This window comes from Calonectris borealis, chromosome 5, assembly GCF_964195595.1.
Source record: "Calonectris borealis chromosome 5, bCalBor7.hap1.2, whole genome shotgun sequence".
Classification (NCBI taxonomy): domain Eukaryota; kingdom Metazoa; phylum Chordata; class Aves; order Procellariiformes; family Procellariidae; genus Calonectris; species Calonectris borealis.
Window position 1 is genome coordinate 41,502,776 of NC_134316.1, and position 27,717 is coordinate 41,530,492.

Below are 27,717 nucleotides of genomic sequence, written 5' to 3' on the forward strand. Positions count from 1 at the left end.
AGGTATTCAACAACTTTTTTGCCTTAGTCTTCACTGGCAATCTCTCTTCCCGCGCCTCTCGAGTGGATGGCCTGCAAGACGGGGACTGGGAGAGCAAAGTCCCTCCCACTGTAAGAGAAGATTAGGTTTGTGACTACCTGAGGGATGTTGATGAGATGCATCCCAGAGTCCTGAGGGAATTGGCTGATGCAGTTGCCAATACACTTTCCATGATATTTGAAAAGTCATGGCAGTCCCAGGCAGCACAAAGTGAAGTCCCTGGTGACTGGAAAAAGGGAAACATTGCACCCATCTTTAAAAAGGGAAAAAAGGAAGACCCTGGGAACTACCAACCTGTCAGCCTTACCTCTGTGCCTGGGAAGATCGTGGAACAGATCCTCCTAGAAGCTATGCTAAGGCATATGGAGGACAGGGAGGTGATTCATGTCAGGCAGCATGGCTTCACCAAGGGCAAGTCCTGCCTGACCAACCTAGTGGCCTTCTATGATGAAGTAAGTACGTCAGTGGACAAGGGAAGAGCTACGGATGTTGTCTATCTGGACTTCTCTAAGGCCTTTGACACAGTCCCCCACAACATCCTTCTCTCAAAGCTGGAGAGGTATGGATTTGATGGGTGGACTGTTCAGTGGATGAGGAATTGGTTGGATGGTCGCATCCAGAGGGTAGTGGTCAACAGCTCAATGTCCAGATGGAAATCAGTGACAAGTGGTGTCCCTCAGGGGTCTGTATTGGGACCAGTTTAATATCTTCATCAATGACATAGACAGTGGAATCAAGTGCACCCTCAGCAAGTTTGCAGACAACGCCAAGCTGAGTGGTGCGGTTGATATGCCTGAGGGACAGGATGCCATCCAGAGGGACCTGGACAAGCTCAAGAAGTGGGCCAGTGTGAACCTCATGAGGTTCAACAAGGCCAAGTGCAGGGTCCTGCTCCTGGGTCAGGGCAACCCCCAGTATCAATACTGGCTGGGGGATGAAGGAATTGAGAGCAGCCCTGCTGAGAAGGACTACTCTCCGGGGATACTGGTGGATGAAAAGCTGGACATGAGCCAGCAATATGCGCTCGCAGCCCAGAAGGCCAACCGTATCCTGGGCTACGTCAAAAGAAGTGTGGCCAGCAGGTCGAGGGAGGTGACTCTGACCCTCTACTCTGCTCTGATGAGACCCCACCTGCAGTACTGCATCCAGCTCTGGAGCCCTCAGCACAAGAAAGACATGGACCTGTTGGAGCGGGTCCAGAGAAGGCCGCAAAAATGATCAGAGGGATTTAACACCTCTCCTATGAAGAAAGGCTGAGAGAGTTGGGGTTATTCAGCCTGGAGAAGAGAAGGCTCCGCGGAGACCTTCTTGCAGCCTTTCAGTACTTAAAGGGGGCTTATAAGAAAGATGGGGACAAACTTCTTAGCAGGCCCTGTTGTGACAGGACAAGGGGGAATGGTTTTAAACTAAAAGAGGGTAGATTTAGACTAGGTATAAGGAAGAAATTTTTTACAATGAGAGTGGTGAAACACTCCTGTAGGAACAAGTTGCCCAGAGAGGTGGTAGATGCCCCATCCCTGGAAACATTCAAGGTCAGGATGGATGGGGCTCTGAGCAACCTGATCTAATTGAAGATGTCCCTGCTCACTGCAGGGGGGTTGGACTAGATGACCTTTAAAGGTCCCTTCCAACCCAAATTATTCTATGAAAATGGAAAAAGACTGTTGTGTGTCATGTTAAAAAGACAAATGGGATTATAAAACAGCAGAGATAGGAAGAAATAACGGAATAATCAAATAACTTAAAATCTCTTTTGTATTGGTATGTGGTTTCTGTGGCTTTTTCTGGTATAGATGGTGAGGGGGGTGTGTCTTTGACATTTTCTTCTATAATTTTTTTGTATTTGACATTTTTCTCAAGCTATCAAGTGATCTGTTGCTTGTATTGGATAGGACACTATTTACAATTTTATTTTTATTTGTATGATGATATGTTGGCTTTTTCCCAGTAGAGAGAAGGTAGACAGCTACTACTGTGTCCTTTTCAATGACGAACATCACTCTTACGATCATGTCATCTTTAGCCTGCAAAGGGCACTTGGCTGCGAACTCGGTGAAGCCCAGTTGCATACTACTGCCATAGATAAAGAGGTTAGTGCATTCTGGATACGGGAAAAAGTAACTTTTTAATCATTAAGAAGTGCTACTATAGTCTCTTGGTCATAGAACCTTTGTTTCTGGGATGCTGGAGCTTGAGGAGAGAGAAAGGCATGTTGCATGTAACTGTTAATCAGCACTTGCTTGAAGAAAGTTTTTAAATGGTATTAATTTTTTTCTTCAGAACAAAAACCCAGTTTCTTGAGAAAGAGAAAAGCTGTTTTATCTGAAGTTGCTCCTTTCAAGTTTGGCATATTTTCGTAACCTTTTTTTTTTCTTCTCAGCTGAGATTGATGTTTTATTTTAATAGCATTTGTCTGAAAAATATACAAGTCAGCAATATGCATATTCAGTTATATTTAATCAGAAATGTACCTTACATTTTGCAGGAGTTAGTGCTTGTTCTGGCTCAGACTTCATTTGAAAATCTTAAAACTTCAAATTAAGCAAATGAAACCAGGAAGAATCCATGAAGGAGTGTGCATGAACCTGACAATTTTACTACTTCATTTTTCAAACTAATGTCCCATGTAAAGACCTTACACTAGTAATGTAAATTTTTTTTTCCGCTGCAGAAAAATAAAAGCATGATCAGTGTTTGAATTATCTTAATTGCAACTATATTTTTTATGTCACAAAAGTATAAAACTTGTGTGTTTGCACACAGAGAAACTTTGCTATAGCTGTATATGTATTTGTTCTATATTTACATATAAAACATCTTACTAATATTAGAATCCTTTTTTTAATCTGTGAAAACTGTGTTTTCTTTTTGTGGTTCTCTTTTTTCAGATAACAAAAGTTTAGTTGTATTTAGTTAGTAGTGTCAGTTTTATGTAATTACAAGTCTTGTTCTGCAGTTGTAGGTTTTGTAAAATATGTATGTACATTCATGCTTATAGAGTAACTTCTAAAGGTTTCCATTATGAAGGTTCCTTTTGGTTGAAACCTAAATTTTAGATCCAGAGTTGATCAGACTTCTTGTTTTACAAAGCACCTGCTACAGCACAGGACTAGGTTGTATTGTTTTAATTATAACAGTTCCATAACATATAGCTACTTCCTCTCTTCTTGTGTGAAATTCTGCTGTGTGGAAAACTTGTTTTGGAAGCCCATACCTCTGATTTCCTTTGAGTGGAATTTGAGGTCTAAGCGGGACCTGTTCTTGGCTGTATTGAAAGAGCTATCAAACCCGTGCTTATAATATACCCTGCTATATCATATACAGAAGTAAGAAATAATAGGAAAGATTGTAGAAGAGCAATTCAGGATGAGTGTACTTTGTGCTAGGAAGAAAGTTGATGTGGTTTGTATTTAAAGTATTCTGCAGAAATCTCTCTCATCTGTTTTAATGCGTACGTGAATTTTCCTTATCTAATAATATTAAGATACCCAGACTTTACTTTGTTGTTCCATTGTTAATTTAATTAAAATAGCTTTTTTCTAAAGATAATTATGTTAATTGCTTCTAGATGTCTAAAAGCACCATGAGTGATGTTGGTCCCTGTTTTTCTTTTATGTATAAAAAACATAGCAAGGATCAGGCTTGTGATATTTTGGTTTTATTTTATATTGGTCTCATGCTCAATATTTTCTTTAAACAGGGTCGTAGAGCTGTTAAGGCAGGACATTATGCCTCTTGTCAGGAAGCAAAAGAAGAAATCAAGGTAACTTCCTAAAATATTTTTCTCATTTAAAAAACAAACAAATCAACCTCATCATTATTAATACTGAAGACTTATTTGTCTGCTGCACAGTCTTTAACTTAGTACTTCCATGCTTTTATAACCTGCCTGTGAACTTTTTGAAATTGAATTTACCCCGCCACATTTGGTATAGATAGATAGACATCTTCAGAAATAAAACATCAAACTGATTTCTTTTTTTGTTTTGGGAGAAGTAATGGGTGGTGAAGGCAAATATGAAAATTCATGTTATCTTTATTTTATATCTACTAATATTTACCTGACTCCTAGAGGCATTCTGAAAATATTTCTCAACGACCACTTCATGCGGAGGTTCTGCATGCGGATGTTATGGCTCACCAGAAGTTTGCCTTGCGCCTTGGTTCTTGGCTGAACAAACTCATGAGCTATTCAAGTAAGCATAACTGATTTTTTTTACGATAATGCCATGTCAGTATTTGAATGACCAGTTCTCTCAAAAATGTCTTTAGCAGTGTTATATATGATATTCCCTTATTAAAATACTTTCACGTTCCTCCTAATCAGTAAATAAATAATACAGTAGTATGGGTGCTGATATCCATCAGTATGGTTATGAATACCAGTACTTTTCTGTTCCTTCTTGCTAAAATAAATGTCTTTCCCTGCTTGAGCTCTGTCTGTTCTTCTAGAAGTTTTATTATCCTCAGTTTCAGGATCACATGCCCTATTTCAGTGACTTCTTTGCTTAAAAGCTGCTCTCCCTAGTGCTGGTGGAAAGCTGCAGAACATTTCCATCAGTGAAAGCATGCATCCTCTGCTTGAATTAATTCCTGCTTCAGTTTTGATAGCTGTGATTAATTAGACAGTGTCAGTAAAACAAACAAAAGCCTTAATTTAAAAGTTTGTCCAGTAGTGGAAAGTCTATTTGAAGCTTTCAAACATTGTTCTGGTGTTTGATGCTCATGGTTTTAAAGAAGACTTCTGAATCAATGTACTTTTGATTTCTGTTACTGGGTTTTGTCATACCTGTGTTTTGCCAAACTAAAGCCATTATAAATTTTTTTTTTCACTGTACAAATATGCATAGATTAAGCTTATCCTCCTTCTTGATAGGGTAATCTGTTGGTCTGCCTTAGCCTCTTTTGTAAGCTTGGATGATAAAGTGACTTTCTTACTGTTTTTTTCTGAACACTTACTTTCCAATGTTTCCCTTGAAATACATATATCAGAATTGTACCTTTTTGTATTCTTTACAATATTTTACAGATTTTAGCTTTCTGTTCTTTTCAACTTTATTTCACTGATGGTATTTTCTTGCTGGTCTGAGTTCCTCAGACAGTTCTTTTAATCGGTATAAATTTTTGACTGTATGGTTTATTTCAAGGTTTCGATTTTTATCCACATTTTTCTTCTTAGATAATTTTTCTTATTGTTTTTAATTTTATGAGATTACTCTATTTAAAACACCAACTGACAGCTAATTATTCAGCTGTTGACTCTGTGTGAGTATAGACAAGTCAATGTCAGTGCCCCAGCAAATCCCCAAAATTTTAGGTTTTTAAGCATTACCCTTTTAGCGGATGAGATAAGCTAAAACTAAAAGAGTGTCCCACTGGGTGACTGATTGGGTATAGCATTTTGGGTTAGGAAATTGTTATAGGTTAACTGACACTTTAATATGTTTTATCAGAGTCTTCAAGCACAAAGATTGAAGTCTAGCATTCCTGTCCTTGTTCTTACGGATTCCATATGTAGAAGCTTTAAGAGCCTGATGTTCTGTACGCAGCTGGAACTTTTTGGTAGTCTGGTGGTTCCTGTTCTTTTCCTGGTTTTACTTCAAGTGGTAGAACACGGATCAAGAAGCTTTCAATCTTATTTATTTCCAGATTGTTAGGAACTTGATTCATGACACTCCACTTTTCCTTTTGAAATTAGTAATGCAAGAGCTCATTTCTGAATGTTAGTAACCCGTGGGTGACTCTGATATGTTGATCCCCAAAACTGCTTCAGCAAGTACTGTATTTACTGATAGGTGCAAGAAAATATAAAATAATGTTCTGAAATTCTACAAAAGACGGACTTTCAGGGCCCAAGGCAGACCAGCATATACTTGCCTAGCCTGTGCATTTCTGTGCTGTGAACTCTTCTTACGGATCTACTTTGCAAAGCTGTCTAAATGCTTTTCATTTTAAAATATTCTTCTGCATCACTGGATTTATTAAAGTAGGTGAGAATAACAGGAAGAAATTAGTAAGGGGAGAGTATGTGGGAGTATGTTCACTGAGAAAAAACACTGTTAAAAAATAATTCATATTTAAGTGCCTTCTTTTTTCTTTTTTTTTAAGAACAGAATTCTGTAATTCTCATTTTATTGGTTCATATAATTTAATTATCAAAGCATTCTTGTACAAATGAGTAGTTTTATCCCTATAGGTGACTTTCGCCAGATCTTCTGTCAAATATGTCTCAAAGAAGAAGCTGGATCTGAAAAGCCGTGCTTCATAAGCAAGTTGATGCTATGGGATGCAAAACTTCATAAAGGTTTGTGTATCCACGTTGCTATAAATTGAAGAGGCGAATTAATTTTTCATGTGCGTAACAAATGTGTAAAAGTAAATAAGGACTATGCAGGTAGAGTTACATTTCTTTATGGTTTTTATGTTGTAGTTTTTATGCAGCCTTTGTTTTTACGGCTGATATAATTGATATTTTGGGTATGTGTTTGCTTCCTAAATTTTTCCTGCTTTATGTATTTTGAAGAACCTTTTCACGAGATGTAGCCTGACTATGAGTGACTTGATGCTTACCCTGTGTTTTAAATACATACCAATAAATGTTAAAAATAGAAAAAAAAATTAATTACTTTGTTCATATACTTCGTAACCATTTAAAGGCTTTTAATGATTTTTTAAAAATTATAATTTAATAATTTGTTCCTCTTTTCCACAAAAAGCTGCATCTTAGTACAATAAAGTGACGTGCATTGTATTGGCTCTTCCCAGGGGCAAGGAAGGTTCTTCATGAACTTATCTTCAGTAGTTTTTTCATGGAAATGGAATACAAAAAACTTTTTGCTGTGGAATTTGTGAAGGTAAACGGTTATTTGTTTTTTATGCTATTGATTTTTACTACCTTTTTAAAATTTCCCCAAACCTGAAAATTGTTTCAATATAAATAATGAGTTTTCAACAAGCAGAGCTTCAACAACTAGCTCAGCCTTTATAGAGTGTATTAATTCCAGTGTCATTGATTTGTTCCTTATAATCATGTAGGTATGTATGCTCATTTTGAATGCAGTATTGTTAGTATTCTGTGTATCTTTAGAAATAGCAGATGAACTGCAACTGAAACTGTCTTTTTAAAAATTAGATACAATAGTTAAGAAATAAACAAAACATAAAATTAAGTGTTTTTTGTTTTAGGGTGAGACTTTTTAATCCTGGTTAAAGGTGACTGACACTTCATGGTTTTCTCTGGACTGAAACAAAGCAAATAAAGACTTACATTACTCAATGTACGCATCTTTTATAGACAGCTGTGGAATAACTATCCATGCAGTTCAAGGAAGTCTTGTTTTATAATAAGTTAATGTCTTTATTGATCCTTTTTTCAGATATTTAATTTCTTTTCTTGGGGAAGATAGGTTGTAGGAGAAAAAAATATTTTGGTTCGAGTCTGGCAGAACAGTTAAATTTGTGCTTATCTTCAGTATTAAGGCAGTGGAGCACATTTAATTGTTTTGGTGCATTGAGGACATTATGCCATTTTTGTTGTTTGAACTGCTTCTATTAGAAAGGAAGAAGGACATTGAGATGTGATTCTTGCAAAAAAAAAATTTTTTTTACTTAACACTTGTTTTATTTATCTAATTTTCCCAATATTCTCTTTTCCTAGTATTACAAGGCATTACAAAAAGAATACATCAGTGATGATCATGACAGAGTTCTCTCTGTGACAGCACTCTCAGTTCAGATGTTCACTGTACCTACTCTGGTATGTACAGCCTGTCTCCACTAAGAATGTAAAATAAATCTGAGAATTGCTAGCAGTACCACCTTTGCACACTGCTGTACTTGGCAGAGAGTCTTTATGCATTGCTGAGTTGAAAATGAATGATTTAGAGATTTGTTAAGGCCAATATGAAAGCAGGAGCTTGCGTTTATGTGAAAATTCATTACAGAAGGTAGAGGGAATGTAAATAAGTAAAAGTTTTAGGGAGCATCGTTCTCTGCATTAACTTTCTCATTTACTGTTCACATTTATCTTCTTATATAACTTTAAAAACTTGGGGGGGAGGGGCAAAAAAAGGGTTAACTGTCTTTTTGTGTGGATGAAATATGTTAAATCATGTGGGGGGAGAAAAGTATACCTGTACGTTTTTCTGGTTTCTTGCCTGAAATACTGATGTGAAAGTCCTTTTCTACATCATCTTTCTAGAAAAAATAGTACGTCTGTTACATTGAAACTGTCAGAATGAACAAACATGCTAAGTTTATAGAAATTGTGTTCATAATAAACACTATGGGAGTTTTTGTAGCTTGGACTCTTTACAAATGCTTAAAATAATTTCTAATCAAAAAGACTGGATTCAAAGCAAAAATTATTTTGACAGTTCTCTTCAACAAAAATAGGAAGAAAATTTTTAAATTTTCTTCTTGCAGGCCCGACATCTTATTGAAGAGCAAAATGTAATCACCACCATTACAGAGACACTGCTAGAAGTGCTTCCAGAGTACCTAGACAAAAATGACAAGTTCAACTTCCAAGGTTACAGTCAGGATAAACTGAATCGGGTATATGCAGTAATATATGACCTCAGGTAAGTGTAAAGCTGAGAAACTAGAGCAGTTCTTAAAAAATTGGCAGTAGGATGAGGAGTTTCAATTCAGGAATCTGATGATAAAACTGCTTTTAAAACAGTTTTTAAAGCAAACCCTTCAAAAAACACACATGAAACTTTAATGTTTTATTTTTCAGTGGAAACTTAAAATTTTCAAATACCAAAATTATATTCTATAAAGACAATTTTTGATGATTTTCACTGATATCATTCCATATAACAATTGCATTAATAAACAAAATATATCTACTGTAAGGCAGTATGGGAAATTTGGCTTCTATTCATTATCATTCTGGGAGAGCTGTATAATTCTCACCTGCATGGCATTTTCCACTCTTACAGGTCCCAAATTACTCTAATAAACTGAATAATGTAAAAGCAAACTACCCCAAATACCTTGGAATTTTAAAAAATAAAATCTGTTAATTTCGAATGGAGTCGCACCAGGCAACTCCAGTGTTTGATGAAAATTTTAAGAGGAGTTTGAGATGGGGAGGGTGGTGTAATGTGATGATGCAGTTGATTATTTTAATACAAAGAACACTTTAAATGCAAGCATAAGCAGAAGAGAAGTCTGAGCAAAAGATGATAATGTTTTCTTTGGGGACAGGTATGTCTTAGTCAGCAAGCCTACATTATGGACAGACCGTCTGAGGGAGCGGTTTTTAGAAGGATTTGTTTCTTTCCTAAGGATTCTAACTTGCATGCAGGTACAACATATTTAAATAATTTCTTTCTAATATGCTGTTATAAATATATTAGAGCACTTTTGTTTGGTCATCTTTTTGTCCATAGCAATATTGTGGATATAAAGATCCAATTAAGGTGGTACGTTCTTCAATCCCTGTCTTGAGTGGGTGAAAATGTAATGTTTACTTTATAATATTCATCAATTTTACTACATGTATCTGAACAACCTATATTTTACCATTTGCTTATGGGATTTTGTGTTGTTTTAAGCCTGTGATCACTGATTTAATTTGAGTATTTTGTGGTATCTCCATTTCAGGGAATGGAGGAGATAAAAAGACAGATTGGTCAGCACATTGAGGTGGACCCTGACTGGGAAGCAGCTATTGCTATACAGATGCAGCTCAAGAACATTCTTCTGATGTTCCAGGAGTGGTGTGCCTGTGACGTAAGTATATCAATTGTCTGGGATTCTTACATGCGTGCCTTTTGTGAATATTCCTGAGTGCTTTTTAAATGGCAGCTTTTTAAAAAAGGCTCACTATTGTTCAATACAGATCTCCACAAAAAATGAGTCTGAAAGAATTAATCTGTGGTGTGACAAAGAGAGAAGGGATCTCAGAAGAATATAATCTTCTAGTTGACAAAGCTGCACAGGGTGCCAGGCAAATCATAAAGATAGAATATGCTCATAGTTGAAGATTTTGAGAATTAAGTTCATGGTATCACTGTCAAGTTTTAAGCACATGGTGTTCATTTTCAATTGCAAAAGTGGACTGCAGAAACTTTGTGCTAATTGGGTAATTGAACTGTAAATAGTTTTAATCAGTGCTGGAGCTTATCCCTATGCTGGGGGAAAGGAGGAAATTGTACAATTTGTTAACTTAAAGATATTTTGAAGTGGATTTATCTTCTTTTTTCAGTAGGGGGAGAAAGGAAGAACTACAGCAGGAGCTTCTTGATCCAATTTGGGGTGCAAACTATGCAAAATATTAAAATATTGCAGCTTAAATAAGCACATAGATTTTAGAGCGTTTGACAGAGCAGCTTTTCTGAACAGAAGCATATTCTCAGTTAGCTTTAGTGGATACTCCACTGCTCCAGTCCAGTACTTCTCAGTATTAAGAAACAGAGTATTAACTATATTGTGGATTTTTAGTAACTGTTTATGCTGTCAGAAAAAACAAGTGAGGAATTTTAGTGCATATATATGATTTTAAAATATAACACTATGCATTTATTTTAAATTTTAGGAAGAGCTGTTGCTCAAGGCCTACAGCGAATGTCATAAAGCTGTAATGAGGTGCAGCACAAATGGCCGCTCACGGGAAAAGACAGTGTTTCACTTGTGTGGCCATACTCTGGAGAGCAGACCTTACAGAGTGTCTGCAGATCCTGTCAGCATACATTTACCACTGTCTAGGACTCTTGCTGGTAGGTGATATGTTTTGTTTTGATTGCTATTTGAATTATGTTTATCATCCATCTCTTTACTCTAGAAAGCATTTAGATTAAGTGCTTCACAGATCAGTTGCTCTCTGACTTTCTGACGTTCTCATGATCAGACAACCCTGTTCCCTAGATGTCCCCCTAAGGGAAAGTTTTTCTCAAAAAACCATTTGCCATGGAGGTTGGAGGACATTTTTTAAACAGGAGAGAGATAAGAAAGTCAGGCGAGAAGGAAAAGTTTCATATTTTAATGAAATCTTCAGTTTTCTCTGGACTATTTGAATTTATATGGTTCTGTTTCTATTTCTACCTGTTTTGCCTAAATGACTGTTCACTATTACTGTATCTCAAATTTATTTTCCAGCCACATATATCTTAGGACTGTTTAAATGCTCCTCCTAAAAGACATATGTTTGCAGCATGCCAGGACAGACTTCCAGTCAGAATACAAAGGACCACAGCAGTGGGTGATCGCCACTTCCTCTAGAATACAAATGAAATCATATGCTATTATTAAGCTGTAGATTCTTTATCACATCATTTGATACCAAGATACCATCTGTTAAGCCTTGTAATCTTGAAGTTCAATTATTCCTGACATACGATTTAAATGCAAAATTAAAATTTTGCTAAAACTATTTAGCATCTCAGTTTAAATGGTTTTAATGAATTAATTAAATGAATAGATTTATTCATAAAATAATGGATTGTAAGACTGGTAAGAACTGTTGTGATAAAATAATAGATCTTCTTAAAAAAAAAAAAAAAAGAGAGAGAGAAAGAAAGTAACAAGTCTTTCCTAAATAAACTTTGACTTTTTTTCTGTAATTCTCAGAGTTGTAGATGATGTAGCTAACATTTAGAATGGGTTGGAGGAGAAACTTTACTGATATTGATTTATTTTCTAATTTTTTTTCAATTGGTTTTGTAGGTCTTCATGTACGATTAAGCAAGACTGGAACCATCTCAAGATTGCATGAGTTTGTTTCTCCTGTAAGATTTCCCCTTTCTCCCCACCCCCGCCAAATGCTTTTTGTGATTTATACTCTGGGAAGGAAAAAGCCTAAAATTATATCCTGTAACTTTCATGGCACACACAGAAGTTATTTTGCAGCTGTCAATGTGTCTTTGTTCATTAGGACTTATACTTTTAAAATCAGATTTATTCTTGCTTGATTTTTTTCTTTTTTTAAATTTTTTCTTTTTTTTAAATTCTAGGAAGAATTTCAAGTGGAGCTGCTAGTAGAATATCCTTTGCGATGTCTTGTCTTGGTTGCTCAGGTTGCTGCAGAGATGTGGAGAAGGAATGGGCTCTCCCTGATAAGCCAGGTACTCCCTACAATATTCAGTAGTGAGTTGGTCCTAATGGTGTATGCAAGTGTTTCTCAGTAATGCTCCCAGTGGTGGTTTCATCCAGTGCAGAAAGAGGTCATGGGGGTCACTCCTTCACTAGGTAGAACAGCTTCTAGGTGGGAATTTAGATGACTTGGTTTTATTTCCAGCTTCATCAATGGCTTGCCTCCCTGTATTAGTCAAGTATTGTCATCTCTCTCATGACTGGTTCTGACTCTGTGAAATGGTATTAATGTAACTGACGTCTACTGTAAACTACTTTCAGATCTGATAAAGAAATCACTGCATAAGTACTGTTAGTACTGTTGCTTATAACATAAAATGTTAGAAGAATCTCTTAGCGTATGGTAATCATATGCAAAAGTTAAACTATTTTAATCTCATACTAAACTTTTTGTAATACTTGCAAAACAAACATTTCGTAATATTTGCAGGCTTTTTTGTGGCAAGAGTAATGGTAAAAGTAAGAGTCTACCCTTAAGTACTTGTATTTTGCCTGCTTTGGCTTCACTTTTTTTTTTCCTCTGATGGCAGAAATTCTCTGTGTTTACCTTTCACGGGACCCTTTGGTGAAATCAAAGTAAATATTGGTAGCCCCCTGTAGAATTGTCTCTCTGAGAACTGGGGTAGGAAAAGGAGCATATTTTGAATTTAATCAGTAGCAGCCATTAGAAATATGTTTTCTTGGAAGGGGGTGTGAAGAAGTAAGGCATAGACTTTCTCTGGATAGGTGAAAAAACATTTCTGACTTCCATCGAAGTACACATTTGTTTTGAAAGAAATACCGGACTTTCCCTTACTCAATAAAGGTGCTGTACAGTTTAAAAAAGCCTCAGATATCAACTGCACCTTTGATAGTGCATTTACTTTACATGACTTCTCTATTTAAATTTTGTTTTCCTGTTTCTCAGGTATTCTATTATCAAGATGTTAAATGTAGAGAAGAGATGTATGACAAAGACATCATCATGCTCCAGGTAGAATGTTCTGAATGCTTGCTTCCTTGATTCATAAAATTTTCATGGAATTTCTTTTAATGTTAATCAAATTTATATGATTTTAAATTTTTTTCTTGGCTAATGAGTATTTTTCATAACTTATGAAGAACTGTAATAGTAACTGATGTTCATATTAGTTTTGTTTTTTTGATAGATAGGTGCATCTCTTATGGATCCAAACCAGTTCCTCCTGCTGATACTGCAGAGATATGAGCTTGCTGATGCTTTCAAAAAGATGAAGCCCACCAAAGATCAGGTAAGTGGCAAGTATTTCTGCTGATTAATTTGTTTGCTTTGAGTTTATGGAACATTAATAAGAAAAACTAGCTACAGTTGATAACTGCATTTTTATGACCATACTAAAAGTCAGTCAACACAGGACCTAGTGGTTAGATAAATGATTTTGTGTTCGGAATTTGTAGCGGTTTACTCAAAATTAGCAAACAGGTTTTGCCCTCTTTGCCCTTTATTTGGTAGGGCATCTACCAAAATCCATATAAATGACCTCTATAAAATTTCTATGTCTCTTAAGCCATATTATGTGTTCTTATTTTGGCTGGGAGTTTCTTGGATTGTTGTGCTACTTCTTGAGGCTTGAACTTTCATATAACCCTTCATTTAGGTTACATTTTTTGCTGCTGTTTCTTTTCCTGCATGTGAATCTTGCACTTCAATTGCAGAATAATATCTTCTCTGCAAGTGCAGGCATTTTTTCCAGCTTGTTAGAATGGAGGTTTCTTCTTGCAGTACAGTGCTTCAGCGAAGTAGTGCATCTGAAGGCTGAGCTCAGTGTAATTTGATGGATTTTTCCTGCTTGGTTTTTTTTAAAAATTGGTTTCTCTAATTCTTGTAGGATTTGATCAAACAATGTAACGTGTTAATAGAAGAGATGCTACAGATTCTCATCTATGTTGTCGGTAAGTTTAATTTCTCTCTATTGTTGTAGTAATGGATTATTACAATTTGACAAAACAGGCTTGATGACTTTTTTTAACATAGATGGTATGGAGAGGGTACTGGAGAATGCCTATTTTAAATAGATGGTTCGATTACACAAGTATTTGTCAACCGGAAGCAACAGGGTTTGCATAGTGAAAAAAGCTGTTGGATAACTTCATAATTAGCTATTAAAGTAGAATATGAAGAGAAACTCCATCTCAGCCCATTTTGTTAGGAAGCTAGGCTAAAAAACATTTTTCCTCTCAGACACTTGGGATAGGTTTCTGGCGAATGCAAATTTATACTATGAAATATCCCAGCAATAGCATTATCTCTACAATAGCATTACAATTCAGAATTGCTTTATAACTGTCATATTTGCCATTCTTCTCCTTTTGATTCACTCTGGTAGGGGAAAGATATGTGCCTGGAGTGAGTAATGTGACAAAAGAAGATGTTATCATGAGAGAAATCATCCATCTGCTATGTATTGAACCAATGGCTCACAGTGCAATTACCAAGTCCTTGCCTGAAAATGTGAGTCCTGGTTTATTTACATTTTTCCTTAATTTACTTTCTCTTGGTTTATGTCTTTTTCTTCTTTAGCTTCCATATCTTTATATGGAAGCATTTTATTTCTGATATAAAACTCAAATGTTGGTTTCAGAATTACAAAATAGCGTGACAAAGCATTACATACCTTACTGATGTAAAGGTAAATGTAATGGATTCAAGTATGCTCTAATCTGAAAAGGCTTGTATGGGGATTGTGCTTCTTGATGAAGAGGTGGAATTTAATCTCATACTAAACTTTTGAGTGCCATATAACTGGACATAACAAACATTTTATAATACTTGCAGGCTTTTTCGTTGCAAGAGTAAAGGTAAAAGTAAGAATCTACCCTAGTCTAGAATATTCATCTGTAGTTCTCCTAGATTTAAAAAGAAAAGTTTTGAAAAGAAAAGTTTTGAAGTTTCTTTTTCGGCCCTGTAGGACCATGCAGCTGGATTCCATTCTGCCCTGTGTACCATCAATAAATTTGATCCTGTAATTTTGATCACGTAATCACTTTTGATCACTGTGCAGATCCATTGGAAGTCAAGTATTGTACAGGTCTATTTGAAAGCACAGATTTCCCTGCCATTCTATTCCAACTGTTGAAAATTCAAGCAAAGGAGAGGGATGTGGATTAGATTTTATAGCCTGTGCAAGTTTTCAGGGCTGGTAATCAGTGCAAAAAACTTCAGTTTTATTGTAAATTAAATAGCCTGGAATATTATCAGAAACCAATAATGAGTGATCCACATTCACTGTTTTAAGAGACTAAAACTCTGTTTTTCCCTCCATTGAGGTTGGGTAAGGCACTGCTCTCTTTCTGGAGATCAGCTCTGTTATAAATAAAAATTTACATGATTAAATGACAGTATTATCTGTTGTTGGTACTTCCTTGTCAATTATGAATATCTGCTTTCTGAATAACAGTGGGCAAAATACATTAATTCATGAATTAGGGAATTGATCTAAATCTGTATGTCTATTTTTGTTACACGTAGCATAATACCAAAGATATATTTATCCTAAACTAATTTTTTTACCAGGAGAACAATGAAACTGGCTTGGAGAGTGTAATTGATAAAGTGGCTACATTTAAGTAAGTTCTTAATATTGTTTTATAAGTAGCTTGAATGTGAAATAAGATCTCTTAGATTATATGGGTTAAACAAGCTGCACTGCACAGTCTCTGTTCAACTAATATTTTGCTGTCTTGATATATATAGTCTTTCAAATATGCATAGGAAAGAAAAGTGCCTGGAATATCTGAAGCTGCTGCTTCTTTCCTTTTGCCCCCCTTTTCTTCAAATTCAGTTTGAGGCGTCTCAGCAGTTTAGTAATCTCAAGTCCTAGTGGAAAGTCTTCAAAAAATCATTTTATTTCAAAGATGGTTGGGAACCTTAACAACTCATTGTACCTTTGACAATCACCACCTAATCATTGGTTTAGATGTTATTTAGTTGCTAACTCGCTGTAACTTTCAGATGGGAGTTAATTTTTTCTTTTTGACATTATATATATATATATGTGCAAATATAGAACAATCAGTTGTAGCAGTTGAGAAAAACTAGTTCAAATGTCTGCTATGTTTGTCACAAAAATGTCTTGTAGTTTTAATTATTTTAGTATACCTTATTTTAAATTTCATGTGGCTCGCTTGTTTATGTTTAGTCAAGGGCAACTATAGGTGTACCTAGGAATTTTGCTTTGGGAATTATGTGGAAGGTTCAGAAAATCTCACTGGCTGGAAAGTAGCTGTTTGTATTACTTGTTTTGTACCTTGGTTAAAGAAAGTAATGAATTTTATACAATAACATCCAATGTCTGAAATTCTAAGCCATAAAGTTAAAAAGAATTTACCTGTCAGAGGCTATATGGTGTGCTGTAGATGGTATAGACTAGAAATATTTTGCTGCTGGGTGTGATTTACAGTAGTAAACAGTCTTGAAAATTTAAGACTGATAACTGTACTCACTCTATGCTCTTTATAAGTTAATGGAGCAACCATCACTATTCCACTTCTTATTAGCATTTCCTTAGAACATAAATTGTGTTACTGGTTTGTTTACATTCAAAGATGTGCTGAACATACGTTATTAATCTGTATGTCATGAAATATTTCTCTGTAAGGAAACCGGGTGTGTCTGGCCATGGTGTTTATGAACTGAAAGATGAATGCTTGAAGGAGTTCAATATGTTCTTTTATCACTATACTAAGACCCAGCACAGCAAGGTAAGCAGTGTAAGATTCACTCTCAAAGGTTAAAAAATAGTACATACTTATGTCTAAAGAATTTTGCTGAATCAAAGGAATTAATAGAACCTAAAGAAACTGATTCAGTAAAGAGTATACGCAGGTATTTTGAAAACTAAACTTCTAGTGAAATTAAGATTGTTAATACAAATTGAGGTGGTATGGTTTGCATTAGTATTTTCCCTATGTTGACTTCTGTATTAACTCTGTTAACTGTTTATGCTAAGAACAAAATATGATAAGAATTATCTTTGAACTGGAAACCCCCAAACTTTGCTTTTATAACTCTTATTGAGGAAGCAAATATGTCCAATTATTTATCTGTACTACAAATTGAAATGCAACATGCAATATTGTTAAACATATTTCAGACAAGATTCTAGTTACACGACCACGTATTGACTATGTACCTTGCCACATTTCTAGTTTAGGGTTTCTCATTGTTTCATTGCATACTTCTGTAGAGATGCTGATATAACAATTACTTTTTCTGTAGGCTGAACATACACAAAAGAAAAGAAGAAAGCAAGAAAACAGAGACGAAGGTAAAAATTTGAAACTGATGACTCAACAAATGTGATAATTCAGTAGTGTATGTCGTGCATATAAAATGAGCTTTGGGAGATGTCTTGTGACTTAATCATGGATAGTTGAGTTCATACTAAATTTGTTGTGATTTGTAGTAATTGTAATTAATTAACACCTGACATTTCTTTTCTCTTTTTTTTCCTTTTTTTTAACACAAAGATAGGAGTTTTGGAATTTTTAGTTTAATTTCCATGTAGACAAACAAACATGGCATAGTACCCATTGACAAAATGAACAATTCAGAGGTTTTTGTGGTGGAGTGACTAGGAGGCAAAAGTTTTTTTTTTTTTTGTGAGTAGCTTCTCTAGTGCAATGTTGAGACATAATAATGCCATGTGGAGAAGGTTGCTGCAGGAACTAGTGCTCATATCTGTTCTGTAAGTAGCCTGAGACTTAAGTTTTATAAATCAAAATTTTCTTTTTTAGACACTGCAAGTACATATAATAATAAACCCCCGTGTTTCTTTTGTAACACAAATGTTATTTCCCTTTTGAGTTTACTTTTACCCATTCAAGTCACAAGTGTTAATTGAGTTGATTTCGGGAAGACTTTGTAAGCTTAACGAATAAGTACAATGAACAATTTAATAAAATCAATTATCACTTGCTTTTGTGAGTTGCAACAGATATAATTATTTTTCTCTTCCCAGATTGCCCTTTCAGTTGGATACCTTAATCTTTACTTCCTACTCTAAAGCATACTCTGATTTTTGTGTACAATTAGGGGCACTACAGCATTTCATACCTAAGATGGTTAAAATTCATTCTGAGTAAATTTTAGTTGCTTTGGGTTGCTTTCAGTTGAGAAACTGTGGAACTGAAAAAGAATAAATTGGCATTGTAATTTAGGAGGGACACAGTTAAATCAGAAATCACATTCTCTTTGAAAAAATTTAATTTCCTTCAGTTGTAAGTAACTCAGAAGATTATGACAGCTGGAAAATAATGAGGGAAAAAAATATCTTTTGGTTTCTTCCGCCACTGTTTATTTTATACTGTTGACTTTCAGTAGTACCTTCTTAATTCCCCGCCCCGTTCACTTTAGCAACTGAAAATGTTAGCAGGGACATTTATTTTGTAGAACTTTTAAAAAATAGTTAAATTGCAAATATTTAGATGTAACTGTCAGAAACTCACATTCATGTAATCAGACAATACAGTTCCAAAATACAAAGATAACTGTTTACGTTGATGTTTATTCCCCTGAGGCTACCCATTTTGTTGCAAATACTTCGTGCATATGCTTTTATGTGGCTGTATTGTCTTTGTCAGTAACTTTTTATAATTAATTCAGTCTAAATTGTCAAAAGATTGATGGTTTCGGAGACACTGCATTCATAGAAGCGTTCTGAAAATAAGCATCCATGTACCAAAAGAAGACTTAAATCAATGCTTCCAGGTAGGGGAAGGCTGCGGTGTTAATTGAGCTGCTGTTAGTAGATGCCAAGATTCCAGGTGGCTTCTGGGTGAGACACAGTTTCCATATTAGCTCAGAAAATGTACATAGCTAGAAATGATCGAAATGCCCCAGTAGCAGGAAGAATTTAGACTCCAGCCACATTAGGCATATAATGTGAGACACCACACTCTGGAAGATCCACAGCTCACTCTTGTTTAACTACTTGAAAACTTTATATCTGATGCAAAACACAAACACTATATGTTTATTAGTGATACATAAATGATAAGGCAATGCAAAGTACTACAAATTTGCATTTACAAATACAACGAGGTACTTGTGATTGATTGTTTAGCTTAGTTTGCATGTGTGTATAAGAACTTACTAAAAATACTTAGTTTTGCTAAAGATAAAAGCTGACTTAGGTGAACAATTGTGTTTGAGCATGGTTTTATTAATTTAAAGGTCCCGTTGTTCTTTCATTGGAATTAGTATGTTTGTGCTCTCTATTTTTTGCCTGCAATCTTTGATGAGATGCCAGTTTGTTAATGTATTTGCACATCAGTTCAGCTGTCTCGCAGGGGGAAAAGGATTCTCGCGTGTGAGTTGGCCGGGCTCATCGAGAGGGCTTTAAACTAGATTTGAAGGGGGACGGGGATAAAACCAGGCTCTCTAGAGAAGAGCCTAGGGTCCGCACGCCATTGTCGGGGGAGAAATCGGCAGCCCAGCTCAAGTGCATCTATACCAATGCACGCAGCATGGGCGGCAAACAGGAGGAGCTGGAAGCCATTGTGCAGCGGGGTAGCTATGACTTAGTCGCCATCACGGAAACGTGGTGGGATGAGTCGCACGATTGGAGTGCTGCAATGGACGGCTATAAGCTTTTCAGAAGGAACAGGCGAGGAAGGAGAGGCGGTGGAGTAGCCCTGTATGTTAGGGAGTGCTTCGACTGTCTAGAGCTCGATGATAGTGATGACGAGGTCGAGTGCTTGTGGGTAAGGATGAGGGGGAAGGCCAACAAGGCAGATATCCTGCTGGGAGTCTGTTATAGACCACCTGGCCAGGAAGAGGAGGCAGACGAAATATTCTACCAGAGGCTGGCAGAAGTCTCCCAGTCGCTAGCCCTTGTTCTTGTGGGGGACTTCAACTTTCCGGATGTCTGCTGGAAATACCACACGGCAGAGAGGAAACAGTCGAGGAGGTTCCTGGAGTGTGTGGAGGATAACTTCCTGACGCAGCTGGTAAGCGAGCCCACCAGGGGAGATGCCTCGCTTGACCTGCTGTTCACGAACAGAGAAGGGCTGGTGGGAGATGTGGTGGTCGGAGGCCGGCTTGGGCTTAGCGACCATGAAATGGTAGAATTCTCGATACTTGGTGAAGTAAAGAGGGGGGCCAGCAAAACCGCTACCATGGACTTCCGGCGGGCGGACTTTGGCCTGCTCAGGACACTGGTCGAGAGGATCCCTTGGGAGACGGTCCTGAAGGGCAAAGGGGTCCAGGAAGGCTGGACGTTCTTCAAGAAGGAAGTCTTAAAGGCGCAGGAGCGGGCTGTCCCCATGTGCCGCAAGAAGTGCGGGCGGGGAAGGCGACCGGCCTGGCTGAACGGGGAGCTCTGGCTGGGACTCAGGGAAAAAAGGAGAGTTTATCACTTGTGGAGGAAGGGTCAGGCAACTCAGGAAGAGTACAGGGATCGCGTTAGGTCGTGCAGAGAGGAAATTAGAAAGGCAAAAGCCCAGCTAGAACTCCACCTGGCCACTGTCGTGAGAGACAACAAAAAATGCTTTTATAAGTATGTTAATGACAAAAGGAGAGCCAAGGAGAATCTCCATCCTCTATTGGATGCGGGGGGGAACGTTGCCACCAAGGATGAGGAAAAGGCTGAGGTACTCAACGCCTTCTTTGCCTCAGTCTTTAGTAGTCAGAATGGTTATCCTCAGGGTACTCAGCCCCCTGAGCTGGAAGACAGGGACGACAAGCAGGATAAACCCCCCATAATTCAAGAGGATGAAGTTCATGACCTGCTATGCCACCTGGATGTTCACAAGTCTATGGGGCCGGATGGGATCCACCCGAGGGTTCTGAGGGAGCTGGCGGAGGAGCTTGCCGAGCCGCTCTCCATCATTTACCAGCAGTCCTGGTTAACTGGGGAAGTCCCGGACGACTGGAGGCTCGCCAATGTGACTCCCATCTACAAGAAGGGCCGGAAGGAGGATCCGGGGAACTACAGGCCGGTCAGCCTGACCTCGGTGCCGGGGAAGATCATGGAGCGGTTGGTTTTGAGGGTGCTCACGAGCCATGTCCGGGACAACCAGGGGATCAGGCCCAGCCAGCACGGGTTCATGGAAGGCAGGTCCTGCTTGACCAACCTGATCTCCTTCTATGACCAGGTGACCCGCCTAGTGGATGAGGGAAAGGCAGTGGATGTGGTCTACTTGGACTTCAGTAAGGCCTTTGACACTGTCTCCCACAGCATTCTCCTAGAGAAGCTGGCGGCTCACGGCCTAGACAGGTACACTCTTCGCTGGGTAAAAAACTGGCTGGACGGCCGAGCCCAGAGAGTTGTGGTGAACGGAGTTAAATCCAGTTGGCGGCCGGTCACGAGCGGTGTTCCCCAGGGCTCAGTTTTGGGGCCGGTCCTGTTCAATATCTTCATCAATGATCTGGACGAGGGGATCGAGTGCTCCCTCAGTAAGTTTGCAGACGACACCAAGTTGGGCGGGAGTGTTGATCTGCTGGAGGGTAGGAAGGCTCTGCAGAGGGACCTGGACAGGCTGGATCGATGGGCCGAGGCCAACTGTATGAGATTCAACAAAGCCAAGTGCCGGGTCCTGCACTTCGGACACAACAACCCCAGGCAACGCTACAGGCTTGGGGAAGAGTGGCTGGAAATCTGCCCAGAGGAAAAGGACCTGGGGGTGCTGGTTGACAGCCGGCTGAACATGAGCCGGCAGTGTGCTCAGGTGGCCAAGAAGGCCAACGGCATCCTGGCCTGTATCAGAAATAGTGTGGCCAGCAGGAATAGGGAGGTGATCGTGCCCCTGTACTCGGCACTGGTGAGGCCGCACCTCGAATACTGTGTTCAGTTTTGGGCCCCTCACTACAAGAAGGACATGGAGGTGCTGGAGCGCGTCCAGAGGAGGGCAACGAAGCTGGTGAAGGGCCTGGAGCACAAGTCTTATGAGGAGCGGCTGAGGGAACTGGGGTTGTTTAGCCTGGAGAAGAGGAGGCTGAGGGGAGACCTCATCGCACTCTACAACTACCTGAAAGGAGGGTGTAGCGAGGTGGGTGTTGGTCTCTTCTCCCAAGTAACTAGCGATAGGACAAGAGGAAATGGCCTCAAGTTGTGCCAAGGGAGGTTTAGATTGAACATTAGGAAAAATTTCTTTACTGAAAGAGTGGTCAGGCCTTGGAACAGGCTGCCCAGGGAAGTGGTGGAGTCACCATCCCTGGAGGTATTTAAAAGACGTGTAGATGAGGCCCTTAGGGACATGGTGTAGTGGGCATGGTGGTGTTGGGTTGACGGTTGGACACGATGATCTTAGAGGTCTTTTCCAACCTGTATGATTCTATGATTCTATGATTCTATGATTCTATCTCCATTTTCTAGCATTGCCACCACCTCCTCCTCCAGGCTTCAGTCCTGCATTCAGCAACGTAGTGAGGATTCTGAACTGTGACGTTATGATGCACATACTGCGGACCATTCTTCAGAGAGCAGTAGAACTGGAAACCCACTTGTGGACTGAAGCTATGATCCAAATGGTATGGTTAGCTTTGGTCTTCTTCCTGTGGTCATTCCTGTGTTGACCATGTTAAATGCTTATGATAAGATCAAAATGTGTAAAGATAAACTTTAACTTTGAATGATAAGAATTTACTTTTTGTCCCCAAACCTGTTCTTACATTTTAGGGACAAAGAAAATATTTCTAATTATTTATCTCCACTGTAAAATAGAAATGTGAAACACAACAGTATTAAATTGGGAATATTTGTCAGTTTTCTATTTTGCTTTGCCCTCTGTGTGGCCTCATCACTGAAGCTGTTTCAATATGTAATTCTCCTTATCTCATCTTTTTCTTGAAACTTCATGGGCAAATAAGTAACCCTTTGATCATCTTGTAAGCTGCAAAGTCTCCAAATATGTAAATGTCTTTGGGGCCTCGGTCATGAAATAATATGATTTTGCAAGTATGTAAACATTTCATTTTACCACATTTATGCTTTAAAAAAAAAAAAGGAATTACTGACATTGTTGAAGTGGGTTTTTTGTGGGGTTTTTTGTGGTGGGTTTTTTTTTTTAATATTTATAGGATTAGGACCTGAATTTACAGGTTGGTTGAATTAATCAGTTTTGTTAATTAGAGTGCATAGATTATTTAATTGCCTTGCCTTACCTGCTACTCTCTGGATTATGGAACTAACCAAATATTCATAGATTTTTATCAGCAAAATGACAAGATTCATATGTTACTAATGTAAAGCGTGTGCAAGTTTATTAATTTTTGTGCAAGTAATATGCAGGAAAATTATATTGTGCATTGTTATTTCACTTTCCATGTATGATTTCTGCACGTTTTCCTCATTTCTGTCTTTTATCATGGATATAATCAGCATATAGTACAGAACTACATTAAACATCCTTATTTTATATGCCAGTTTTCCAGACCTCTAACAGTGGATGAGATTTACTATTTTTCTCTTTTTTTAGGTGCTTCATCTCCTTTCTTTAGGGTTACTAGAAGAGAAGCAGCAGTTACAGAAGTCTCCAGAAGAAGAAGTAACCTTTGATTTTTATCACAAAGCAACACGTATGTTTCATTTTCTCTAAAAGGGCAGAGTAAATTAGGCTAACTTGATTTTGTAAGGAGAAAAACAAACTAGAAGAAAGTATTCAGTGATTTTAGTCAGAAAGGATTTACTTTTTGCTGAATTAAAACCTGCTAATTTTTTTTTTTCTAAAATAATCAAGAAGCCAGATTTGGACTAGCTTCCTTTGTTCCCAATTGCTAGATATGTTGAAGAAGAGATGTGCTTCTCTTCCTGGGAAAGAAATGGAAAAGTAATACTAGTGTTAGATAACTGAAAATGGTTCTTCCTTCGCAAGAACTTTATTGAAATAGAAACTAAGAACTCCTTGAAACATAACAGTGGATTTAAGTGAACTGTCTCCATCTTTTGTACTCCTGAGCTGTACAATTACTGATTTACCTGCAAGTTAAAATTTATTACTATGGTAGTGATAATAGAAGCAAAACTTAGTGGCTATGAAGTGGCTATTTTTTCTTTTTCTTTACATTTCCAAATCCCTACAGAGCACTTCCTAATCTTACATTCAAGACTCGTGAGTGGGAATTGGAATCTACATTTTCTAAATAATCTTCCATCTTATCTAGAGTTTCTGCTTCACTGTGTAAGAATAAATTAAAAAAAAAAAATCCATTATCAAGCTAAACATTATTGTTACTTGAGAAATGAAACAAAGATAAGAATTGTGAAGTAAAATCATAGAATCATAGAATTGTTTAGGTTGGAAAAGACCTTTAAGATCATAGAGTCCCACCGTTAACCTAGCACTGCCAAGTCCACCACTAAAACATGTCCCTAAGCACCACATCTACACGTCTTTTAAATACCTCCTACATAAATAAATAAATACATAAAGCTGCTGAACTGCCTTTTTTTAGTTTTTTTTTTTGTTGTGTAAAGAGGTGTCACTGAGTTTGAAAATCACTCCCATTTCACGTTGTTTTTTTATTTTTAATTTTTTCTTCTTTTTGAGCAAGGAGAAATATTATCATCACACGGAACATATTTCTGTTTAAGAAGCTTCATGTAGGAATACACTAAAAGTAATTGCAGTTGAGATGTTAGAGAATTCTTTGCCAGCTTTAGATTTGCATAACCAGGAAAACCAAAGACCCATTAATACATAAGGGATGCAAAAATAATCAGTATTTTTGTAAGAAAACTCTTATTGAGAAGTGATTTTAAAAAAAAAAAGGTTAAATTTTTTTTGTAATATATTTGTTCCACTTCTAAATTGTGCAAGTTAATTTCAAATGGAAAGTGCTGCAAAAGAAATATAATTGAAGAGAATGGTCTCAATTTTAAAGCATGCTTGTGTTAGAGAATGGCCTAGAACGTTATCAGCTGTTACCAAGGTGTGAGGAAGCAAATAATTATTGTAATTATTATAGTTTTTGTGATAGAAACAAACCTGTGCACACTGAGCTGTTAGCAAACTTACGTAAGCTATAAGAGCTTTACTGCTTCTCCTTGAAGCAAAAGGCAATTCTGTTTTTGTCTGTACTTCTGCTCTTGGAAGTAGCAAAAATTATTGATCTACAAGGGGGAAGGATTATACTACATTTAACTGGAATAAACAGATGAGATTAAAATGGAAATGTAACTACGGAAGTTGTGTTCATGTATGTGTGTTATATAATTAGCAATATTTTAAGGCATGTCCATGGTTGTAAATACATAAAATGTTGAGTTTTTTTTTCCCTGAAGACCCACGCTTTTCTATTTTTCTCTGCTTTGTAAAGGAATGGGAAGTTCGGCCTTGAATGCTGTGAATGTGTTAATGCTTCTGGAAAAATTAAAGAGAGTTCCTCAGTTAGAGGCACAGAAGGACACAGTCAATTGGATACTGCAGGTACACAAGGGGGAGATAAGTATTTTAGAAAATTTTTATGAAAGATGTTATGATTCCTACATGTTTACAGCTGCAATGATTTCTTGAGAAACTTAATCTATTGGAACATTTTTTCCCCCAGACGAGATGGTTTCTTGAATACTGCGTTAACACTTACAAGTCATTGTACTTGCTATTGCTACTTTCAAGTATTGGGTCAATTTTTGCTTGAATAAGTCATTCCAGTAAAGACATTTTTATACATAAACTTTATTCCTCATATTTCTCTTGCAAAATAACAGCAAGTGATAAATAAAAGTTTATTAATTGGGAAAGCATTTTAGAGACTGCTTGTATTAAGACTTGAGTCATATGGACCTGACTAATGGCCACATTGTACTTTGACCTATGGAATTTTTCCATCCAACTCCCTGCCATTATCCAGTAAGAGATGGGAAAAACTTCTAGAGCTGTGACACCTTCTCTAATGTAGGAGGCTGCTGCTTCTGCATAGCAGGAGTACTACTGTCCTGTTCCATTTTGGGCTTGTTGCTTTAGGTGGCAAACATAGAAGACAGTGCTCTTGGAAAAGAGAGTAAGAATCCATAGTAGGGTTCCAAAACTATTCTCAGCTACTAAAATTGGACTATCCTGGTGCATTAGGGAGATAAGTTTGAAAGATTTTTTTGAGAAGTTCTTCTTCTAAAATTCTAAGGGCAAAAGTAAAAAATGTACTTTAAAAAGTATATTTAACTTTTTAATGATATGTATAGCAAATATAGAATATTTAATATTATCAAAACTTCAAGATGCTTATTAAAGTAAAGATAGCTGAAGAAAGTAGTAAATGAAAATTAAAGGCTCAGTTTTAACTAATTGGGCATATGCTGGAAAGCTTTCTGTTCCAGATGTATAGGTTTTTGCATTATTTTAGTGATTATTTCCATGGGATGATCCACATCTCGCCTACTTGAAATAAGCTAGCAGTCTCTGTCCATTCTTCTGAAGTACAGATGCTTTAGCTGCTTAACAGTATTAGTGCTAGAAGACTGGAAAATTTGGAAGAATTTCACTTTCCTTCATACTGAGCAGTGCTTATCAGGTTTAGGATACAGACACAACAGTGTTAACAGGAGTGTACATACGGTCTTGGTTAGATGTTTTTGTTATTTAGGAGTATGGCAGTTGGTTTCATCCATTTGCAAATCTGAAAATAATGTGAAACTAAAGAGCTTTAATTCTGTCTATATTGTAATAAGAGCCAAGTTGCATTTTATTTTTAACATCTAAGTCTCTATTCCTAGATGTTTGACACAGTGAAAAGATTGAGGGAAAAATCTAGTTTGACAACAGTAGCAGCTACATCAGGCTCAGAAGCTACAAAAAGTGATGAGGTAATAATAAAAAAAAATGTTCAATGGAAGCCTTGTATTTAATGTTTTGAATGGCTGTTTTCAAAAAGGTGCCTAAATTTATTGTTACTTAATGATAACTTTTAAAATACTAATTTCTAATATATTGCTTACAAATAGGATTTATGTTCCAAGATTAATATTTTTAATAAACTTATGCTAAGTATGTTCCATGGAACTATCAGCAGCTAATGTGGTTTTGGTTGTACTTCCAAGTTAAGTGAAACAACTGAGGGGGGTGAAGAAGTAATTTGTGTTCATTTCTCCGTTTCTTATCTTTATGATTTGACCATTTTCTATTATGTTGTCATTATGCAATAATTAGAAATACAAATCCACTTAAAATGATGTCTTGTAATTTACGTGACCTACTAAGAGGTTAATCTGCTTTGCCTTGATTGTATAAAGACATCAGGCTTAGGTGATTTATCAGTCTCTACCTCCTTCCCTCAAAATAACTTTTGAATCCAGTGGTCAAATGACACAGTGAAATGGAGATTTCAAAGATTACTGCAGTCGCATGAGGTTTTTGTTTTTGTTTTGTTTGTTTTTTTTTTTTTAAATTGACAGTTGAATAGAAAAGAAGAATCTGATTACCCTTAGACAGTGTGCAAAGACGGGCCAGTTTGCTCTTACACATTCTGTTTGGCAACAGCGTGCTGCCAAGCAATCTTTTGGCTAGTCATTGCGTGCATAGCTCTAAACTTATCACAGCATATGCCGTGTTTCTTTTTTGAGAAAGGTGTCATATGATATCTGGTAAGGTAAGGGAACAAAATACAAAAGCCAGTAAGAAATGAGA

At 37.1% G+C, this 27,717-nt stretch overlaps 1 protein-coding gene across 13 annotated transcripts in view; it reads left to right on the top strand.

The window, feature by feature from the left end:
- Positions 1-27,717, top strand: part of UBR1 (ubiquitin protein ligase E3 component n-recognin 1) — a 79,101-nt gene that overhangs the window by 24,849 nt on the left and 26,535 nt on the right. For 9 of the 13 annotated variants that reach the window (XR_012673933.1, XM_075152027.1, XM_075152035.1 and 6 more), the window contains 23 exons: positions 1,988-2,129; positions 3,740-3,802; positions 4,112-4,235; positions 6,236-6,343; positions 6,805-6,893; positions 7,697-7,795; positions 8,464-8,621; positions 9,253-9,352; positions 9,652-9,780; positions 10,586-10,766; positions 11,713-11,774; positions 12,000-12,110; positions 13,046-13,111; positions 13,287-13,388; positions 13,986-14,049; positions 14,484-14,608; positions 15,671-15,723; positions 16,755-16,857; positions 17,375-17,423; positions 22,473-22,627; positions 23,575-23,674; positions 25,415-25,524; positions 26,808-26,897. Coding sequence is in view for 12 of the 13 variants with exons in the window: in XM_075152027.1 (XP_075008128.1) it covers positions 1,988-2,129; positions 3,740-3,802; positions 4,112-4,235; positions 6,236-6,343; positions 6,805-6,893; positions 7,697-7,795; positions 8,464-8,621; positions 9,253-9,352; positions 9,652-9,780; positions 10,586-10,766; positions 11,713-11,774; positions 12,000-12,110; positions 13,046-13,111; positions 13,287-13,388; positions 13,986-14,049; positions 14,484-14,608; positions 15,671-15,723; positions 16,755-16,857; positions 17,375-17,423; positions 22,473-22,627; positions 23,575-23,674; positions 25,415-25,524; positions 26,808-26,897 (2,383 nt within the window). In the remaining variant the exon portion in view is untranslated. The remainder of the gene's footprint in view (positions 1-1,987; positions 2,130-3,739; positions 3,803-4,111; positions 4,236-6,235; positions 6,344-6,804; positions 6,894-7,696; positions 7,796-8,463; positions 8,622-9,252; positions 9,353-9,651; positions 9,781-10,585; positions 10,767-11,712; positions 11,775-11,999; positions 12,111-13,045; positions 13,112-13,286; positions 13,389-13,985; positions 14,050-14,483; positions 14,609-15,670; positions 15,724-16,754; positions 16,858-17,374; positions 17,424-22,472; positions 22,628-23,574; positions 23,675-25,414; positions 25,525-26,807; positions 26,898-27,717) is intronic. The other 4 variants (XM_075152028.1, XM_075152026.1, XM_075152030.1 and 1 more) reach the window with 1 other exon arrangement.